The 8,562-nt window shown below is 34.1% G+C and overlaps 1 protein-coding gene across 2 annotated transcripts in view; it reads left to right on the top strand.

Annotated features, from left to right (window-relative positions):
- irf10 (interferon regulatory factor 10) overlaps positions 1–7,943 on the top strand; it is a 48,913-nt gene extending 40,970 nt beyond the window's left edge. For both annotated transcript variants that reach the window (XM_028811810.2, XM_028811811.2), the window contains exons 8-9: positions 4,891–5,009; positions 5,859–7,943. In XM_028811810.2, coding sequence (XP_028667643.1) covers positions 4,891–5,009; positions 5,859–5,990 — 251 coding nt within the window. In that variant the 3' untranslated portion in view covers positions 5,991–7,943. The remainder of the gene's footprint in view (positions 1–4,890; positions 5,010–5,858) is intronic.
- Positions 7,944–8,562: the final 619 nt, after the last annotated feature.

Raw genomic sequence — 8,562 nt, 5'->3', positions numbered from 1 at the left:
GTTTCACCAATATTTCATACGTAGTTGGATTATTTTGCCAATAAAACCTTACATTGACTTTGTGCAAAGGCAGAAGTCAAAGATAAAGCAATTATACTCTTTTTAGGGTATTCATTCATATGTGAAGAGCACATGAGCTTAAGTACTAATTCAAAAAGAATATTTCAGTTTCTTACTTATGATACCCAATAGTGTATTTGAAAAACACAGTTTGAATCAAGAATGTACAGTACTGTGTAATACAGCATCATTTAAAAACTTTTCATGGGTTTGAATAATTTTGTAAGGCACTATGTGTTATTAGTCATATGTAAAATGACAAGAGTACTGTCTTGATTTGTAATTACATTTAGGGTGATGCTTTCTAAGGAAATATAATCTTAGATTTCCAATTCCTCAATTTACTTTGAGTTATTAGCTGCTAAATTATAGCAATTTATAGATTGCACAGTGCAAAATGAAGTACTGTACATGAGTACAAAGCTGTTTTGATTTGATCTTTAGCTACTGAAATTATTATTAATTCTGACAATTAATAGTTTTTGAGTTAGTGAATAATTCTTTAAAAATAGTTTATCTACTTCTCTGTGTAAGAAAACCTATTTGTCTTGCTGAGTTTGTCTGTCAGACCCATATATTCCAATAATAGGATCATGGACATCAGTAGTTTATATCAGCAGCTTTGAGTGCAAGGCAGTAACCATTCAGTCAGCACTTGATGACTGCAAGTCACATTCACTCACACACCCACACTCACTTCAGAAGTTCTTTTTTATTTCCATTTTTATTGCCATTCAGTTTAGTTTTTCATTTGTGGAAGGTAATTAGTTGTCTTAAACTAAGAAATTTAGGTGAACTTGTTGCTGAAACCTCAGTGTAAAAGTTAGAATTACTCCCGTTTATGAAGAATACTCCCTCAGGTGAAAATATCTATCCAAGAATGACACGTTATAATTTACTATCATTGCAAAGGGCACACATTTAGGAAATTTACAGAAGCTGCTTAATGATCCTAGGCAGGTGTACATTGCTTAAATGTTTTATTTTTTTTAAGTGTTCTGTTTAAGTTAATGATCAGCTTAAACTAGCTCAACTCTATAAGTTGAGCTGCAGCAGAAGCACCTAATATTTTTACAACTGAATAATTTGAAGGCAACTGTTGAACTTTACATGTCTATTATAATAATAATACATTTTATTTATTTGTAGGCGCCTTTCTAAACACTCAAGGACACAGAACAATAGATAAAACACAGATTATTAGCAAAACTAAAATACAAAAATTAAAATCAAACAGAGCAATTGTAATCAAAAAGAAAAAGCAGTCTTAAACAAATGAGTTTAGATTTGAAAAGTGAAAATGATTCAATATTTCTGTTACCTCAAGATGGAGCCAAAAATGCATTATTATTTTGTCAGGCTTTGAGTTGGGCTGCTTCTGTTTGGTGGAAATAATAATAATAATAGTAATAATAATACATTTTATTTATTTGTAGGCACCTTTCTAAACACTCAAGGACACCGAACAATAGATAAAACAGATTATAAACAAAACTAAAATACAAGAATTTAAATCAGACAGAGCAATTGTTATTGTATGCATTTTTCAAAATTGTTTTTTTTTATATAAAAGATGGGTAGTTATTTCACAAAGATTGATGAATTTAAAGACAGGCTTTACAGTATTGGTTTCAAACATGAATGTAGACCTGCATTGCATCAAAGAAACATTAATATCAGGGTTTCGAAGCAGTGTTTCAGAAAAATTAGAAGAAAAAATGTCTTTTCTAGAATGATGGAGACAGGCTAATTTACATAATGCTTCAGCTACATATTAGATTAGTGGGGATAGAAATGGAAAGCCAAGGAAAAAAAATATTCCCTGCCTAGTTCTGTTAATGAAAGAGGTAGTACTCCATCTAGTTAGGAACAGACCATGCAAAAAGGTCATACCTGGCATGCAATCTACTGTACGAAAGACAATTTTGTTTAACATAGAAGCTCTGCTTATGTTGTGTCAAATGTGAAACCTGATAATTTTAAGGCGAGGGTTACCCTGGAAAAGGAGGTACTAACAAAATTATTTCAAGGCATTTTTGATGTGGGGTTTATACTTATAGTAAGTCTAATTTTGACCATGTGTTTTCATCCTGTAACTCTATCCCTGGATAGAGACAATAAAATAACTTTACCTTAACTTTACCTTACAATATCAATAATTGAGTATGAAAGAGCTCTAGATGAGAAGTCGTTTGGGCAGTTATAACTGAATATATTACAGTCCCAATATGCCTTTCTGTGTACAGCATGAAATCAGTTTCCCAGTCTACTACTGATAGTTTACATGTTTGTAATAAACAAAACACTTCAATGCTGAATGTTCTTTTCACATTTTTCCAGTTATCCCCTGTAGCTAGAGTTACAGAAGAATATGCATATGTAAAAAAAACACTCAAAGAGTTTACACATTTCCTGTTGATGCTGTATATCTCCACATAGAAAAATAATTAATATTTATCAGGAATGTAACATTAATTTCATTTTCATTTTGTTTCTGTGATGTTATCATATTGCCATTTTGTATATATGGTTTTCACGAGTACTGACATTTTCTGTGTCTAGTCAGTATAATTCCGTGTATTTGCTGGGTTTGTGTTGATAATGGCATTTGACCCATGACAGTATGTGGCCATGAGGTATACAGTAAGATGGCCATTAGGCAAGTATCTGAACTTTAAGGCCCCTTGGAAGAAAAACCCTGGATACATAGTAGTGTTCAAGCAACTGAAATAATTATATAAAAGGAAAATCTCATTTTGACATCCATTTAGTTTAGACTATAATATTTAGTTTTGTATTTTTGTCTTGTTAATCACTAATATAAGCTTCCATGTTAAAAAAAAATACTCAGGACTCTGACAAGTCTCTTGCTTAACCTTAAAAAAAGCTTGCTTATCTCTCCTGCTCTTAATAAAATATTCTATACAATCCATCCATCCATCCCGCTGAATCCGAACACAGGATCACGGGGGTCTGCTGGAGCCAATCCCAGCCAACACAGGGCACAAGGCAGGAACCAATCCTGGGCAGGGTGCCAACCCACCGCAGGACACACACAAACACACCAAGCACACACTAGGGCCAATTTAGAATCGCCAATCCACCTAACCTGCATGTCTTTGGACTGTGGGAGGAAACCGGATCGCCCGGAGGAAACCCACGCAGACACGGGGAGAACATGCAAACTCCACACAGGGAGGACCCGGGAAGCGAACCCAGGTCCCTAGGTCTCCCAACTGAGAGGCAGCAGCGCTACCCACTGCGCCACCGTGCCGCCCTATTCTATACAATGTGTTCCCCTATTTGAATATAAATTTAAGGCTGTATTAACTAAAAATATCTAAATAAAATATCAGTTAAAACAATTACCTAACTTCTTAATTATATCATTTATTAAACAAATTCATCAACACGATAAATTATTTTAACTGCAAATGTTTATTGACTTAGGCGGCATGGTGGCGCAGTGGGTAGCGCTGCTGCTTTGCAGTTGGGAGACCTGGGGACCTGGGTTCGCTTCCCGGGTTCTCCCTGTGTGGAGTTTGCATGTTCTCCCCGTGTCTGCGTGGGTTTCCTCCGGGCGCTCTGGTTTCCTCCCACAGTCCAAAAACATGCAGGTTAGGTGGATTGGCGATTCTACATTGGCCTTGGTGTGTGGGTGTGTTTGTGTGTGTCCTGCCTGGTATTGGTTCCTGCCCTGTGTTGGCTGGGATTGGCTCCAGCAGACCCCCGTGACCCTGTGTTCGGATTCAGCGGGTTGGAAAATGGATGGATGGATGTTTATTGACTTTACGAGGAATAATTAGAGTAAACTCTTATTTGTTCTTTTTCTGCATTGAGAATGTTTTTTTTTGCTGCAAGTTACTTTTTATTTTGTACTAGCTATACAACAGCAGTAAACGCATGCAGTACTCTGGAATTAGAAACGGTAGTAGTAGTAAGAGTAGTAGTGTCACATTGTTGAACTTATCACTTATAATTTAACTGAAAGTAGGGTGCATAGTGATAGATGTGGCACATGGCGTAGTATGACAAATTGTGCATGTGATGAGTAGCCTGGGTGGCATGGTGGCGCAGTGGGTAGTGCTGCTGCCTCGCAGTTAGGAGACCCGGGTTTGCATGTTCTCCCCGTGTCTGCGTGGGTTTCCTTCGGGTACTCCGGTTTCCTCCAACAGTCCCACAGTCCAAAATTGTCCCTAGTGTGTGCTTGGTGTGTGGGTGTGTGTGTGTGCGTGCCCTGCGGTGGGCTGGCGCCCTGCTCGGGGTTTGTTTCCTGCCTTGTGCCCTGTGTTGGCTGGGATTGGCTCCAGCAGACCCCCGTGACCCTGTAGCTAGGATATAGTGGGTTGGATAATAGATGGATGGATGGATGAGTAGCCTAATATCCAATAAATAAACCCAAGGGATAATCACAACATGGGGACTGCAATTTCGAATGTGAAAAATTTATGTTGTTGAATTATATTTTCATAAACAGAACAGGAACAAACAGGCTTACCAAAATATGACACCATTATTTTTTTTGTGTTACAATTTAGGAAATAAAAAATGTTCTACTCTGTATATAGAAATCAAAACTAATTGAGAGTTAAATACTAATTGCAGTACTTAGTCTTTCATCCATCTATCCATTTAAGCCTTGTGTAGATCTAGGGAGTTTCATTTGGCAAATTACAGTTACCCTGACTGTGCATTTTTGTGTGTGAATTTTGTATATGTTTGTCTACAGCCAATCTTTCTTTGTATTCTCAAACTGTTATAAAATATGTTCTGTCTCAGACTTATTTTTTTATTAACCATAATAATAATAGCCTTTTTTTTCTTCCTAAGAACTACAAGAATATTTTAGAAATGGCCGTCAAAGTCCTCGTTTTGAAATTATCCTGTGCTTCGGAGAGGAATTCCCTGATCCAGCTCAAGACAAATCTAAAAAGCTCATAACTGCTTATGTAAGTGAAACTTATTGAGCTTTACTTATTAGACAAGTACAACATGCTTAATAATTTTCTTCATCACTAATTTTAACTGTTCTTTGTGTTTAGGCAAAATGGCACTATTATTGAAACAACATTAGACATGTCCAATACATCACCTTTGGCCGTATCTTTTTACATGCAGTTTACTTACCTGTTGCTAATATAGAGTACTGCACAACATGGTATTATTAAACAAAATATTATGGAATGTTCGCAGTTTGGATGTTGCCCTGGAAACATTTTGGACAATTTTAAGCGAGACAGATGTGCTCAATATATAATTTTGAGTTGAATAATTGTATGCTTTGCGCATATGGAGCTTGTGTGGATTCTCTGCATTGCTTCTTTCCACTCCTTTTCTGAAATATTGAGTAATGTTTGTACTCCTACTTTTATTTCATTGTTTTTCACTCTTCCCACCATTTTATTTTAACTTATTTCACTGACTTCTACATAAATTAGCTAGTGCACTGGGAAATGAACAAGTTAGTGCTATTTTTATTAGGTTTGCAGAAAACTAAATGTAATAGGTGATAATGAATAACTGATTTAGGAATCTACTGTGACCTTTTCAGGGTGACATATTTCTGTATTGTCAGTGTAGAATCATGCATACCACAATCATGTATGTTACTATCCATTGTGCAAATAAATAGTAATACTGCATTATTGTATACAGTGTTAGTTTTCAATGTTTTTTTTTTATAAAATGTGGATATCACACAAACCTATTTATCATAAGCATTTACTCAAGTGGAATCAAAGGAAAAGAAATTAGTTTTTAATTCTGATACCTTATTTGATAATTTTTTTATATTTCAGATTGAGCCTGTTTTTGCAAGGGAACTGTACCTGAATAGGAAATCTATTAATGCTGGCCGGTCACAGTTTTTGACAAAATCAAATGGTGAGAGTGGGCCTCATGGAAACCTCAAGTGTGTGATCCAGCAGTAATATAACCACAAATATGGACTTCATCATCCCAACACTACTACATTTAAGCTTGGAACATGTGAGACTTCATGCCTATAAAATACTGTTCCAAGCAACAGGATTTAACAGCCATCATAACTCGAAACTTTCTCAAAATCACTGGACAGTTAAACTCTCTTCTGAACATCATTTTAATAATTTTGAAATAACTTAAAATAGTTTATAAAATAACATTCTATTTTTTTATTGCATCTTTAATATTGAAAATCTATTTTTTTATGTTTTTCCTTTTTATTGGCTTTAATTTTTTTGTATTGTTTTTTATAATTGTGAGCAGTGTAACAATCATAATTCATTTATTTTAGTATGTTAATTTCAAGGCAGAATTTCTAGTCAGCAGAACACGTGGAGCTCCCTTAAACTATTATAGTTAGTAGCTGCTAAATTTATTCATTTCTTCCCCATGTTTTCTCTGTAATATTAACAGTTAAATGTTTTAGGGTGTAAAGATAATGGGAAACAAAAAAAAAATTTAAATATTAAAATAGCTTATTCATTTTATGAATAAGTTCTCCTTGTTGACAACTATAGGCATACCTTCCTTTGTGACTACAGTGGATTTACATGAGAGCTTTTTCATCCATTTTTTTTTTTTTTGCTTTCAGTTTTCATGCAAATAAAAATTGAGGAATCATCTTGTCCAATTACTGTGAACATTTTATATATTGGGAGTCCTGTTTCCCTGTACAAGAATGTGAATGTTATAGTTTTACATTGCTTATTTTTCTGGTTATTGCTTAGAAGCAGGAGTAATTGTATTGCAATACTAACCATAATTAGTTACTGACTAAACAAAAAGTGATACTGTAAAATTGTATGTTTTTGATTTAAACATCCATAACAGAGGTGAAGAGTGGAAGACAGAAAATGTACTGTAGTATATTGAAAAACAAATTAATTATGCATATACTGTCAGTTATCAAAACCTCTTTAGTTTTAAAAATTAAAAATGCTATAGTCTCGGCAATATGCTTAAAAAGAAATACGCATCCAGGGATGTTGAGCATGTTTCTTGGTGTACTTGTTCATTCGGCCTGGAAATGCTTCTGTTTCTCCCTGCTGTTGAAGATTTTTACAGACCCATGTAAAGGATAGGAAATCAACAGCATGGCTTGCAATGAAGAAGTAAAATTTTCTATAAACACAGTTAAAGATGAAAAGACAGAATCTTTAGAGCACTGATCTAGTCTTTTGTTCCAAACAAGCACTCCAGTTTTATATACAAGGACAGTGGCTGTATTTCTTTAGAGATCCTCAAGTGCTCATACAAGCTGGTTATGCTTTTACTTTCTCAAAGAAAAATTAACGTCTTCTATATAAAGTAGTATTTCTTGTCATAATTCCTAAAATCAGATCATCCTGACTAAATCGTGCCGAATATTTATCATACATTAGCTTAGCATTTCTTTGACAAATTTGAAAAGCAGGGTCAACACATGAAACTCAAAAGTATTTTTGTTTAATTTAAAATGAAATTAAAGATTACCTTCATTTCTCTCATTTAACACACAAAAATATTTATAAATATCAGGTGGACCACGGATACATTTAAAAGTGACTTCCTGTTTTCTTTGTAGGATTTTATTGTATTGTTTATTGGCTTACCAGTTCTTATCTAAAACACTGACAATAATGTAATTTTGATATTTTTACCTTTTAGAGTTTTTTTGTAAAATCAAAATCAGCTGTGAATTTTTATACATTGTTAATATAAGAAATGTATATGCTCTGCCATATCCTATTTTTCATTGATGTGTAAACGATAAGGCATAGTAAATAATGGGGGATAGGTTGTGTTCTGATTCTCATTTTCTTTTAAGAAGTCTCTGAACTTCAATTAACGTTTCATTTATGGCATGTTTGGAACTTCACAACACTGTTTCAATGCTTTAATAAATAAAATGTTAACTTCTAGTTTGTTAATTCATAATAATGACATTTAAATGTTGATTCATAATTAATATTATGTGGAAATGTGTACAGATTTTAGTACAGAGTTAATATTGGTCTCCAGTTTTTGTTTCTCCCTCTCTAAAGTTCTCTCTTTAATTTTTTCAATTATTACAACACATTTAGTTTTTTGAAAATCAATTTTCTACTCATTTGTTTTGAATAATAGCTTATTGTTAATATCTAAACAATAATGAATGTTCTCTGCAAATATTTAATCTTTCTGTGTAATTGTCTTTTTAAACTTGTTTATTGTTTTATTTTTTATCTTTTTAGGCAAAATGAGAACAGAGAAGGGGTTGTAGTATATTTTTTCCTGCATCTAGAATCGTCTTTAGTTTAACTTAGACTTCCAGGGTCTACCACAAAACAGAGAGCTTCTGTGTATTTTGTGCTGAAGCCTGGCCATGGCTTTGCTCGCTCTTTAGTTTTAGATATTGCTTGATTAGTCTGCTAACCTGTGTTGCCACAAGTCTTATCTCTGTGTTCTCCAGTTGTCCTTCTTATTGTTCTAAGGTAGTCAGAGCTGCCCTACTGTATATCTTTGTGACATGATGTGATAACTAAATCAAATGAGACATTT

The sequence above is a fragment of the Erpetoichthys calabaricus genome, chromosome 10 (assembly GCF_900747795.2).
Source record: "Erpetoichthys calabaricus chromosome 10, fErpCal1.3, whole genome shotgun sequence".
In the NCBI taxonomy this organism is placed as follows: domain Eukaryota; kingdom Metazoa; phylum Chordata; class Cladistia; order Polypteriformes; family Polypteridae; genus Erpetoichthys; species Erpetoichthys calabaricus.
The sequence above is the reverse complement of the archived record's forward strand: the minus strand, read 5'-3'. Positions and strand labels throughout refer to the sequence as shown.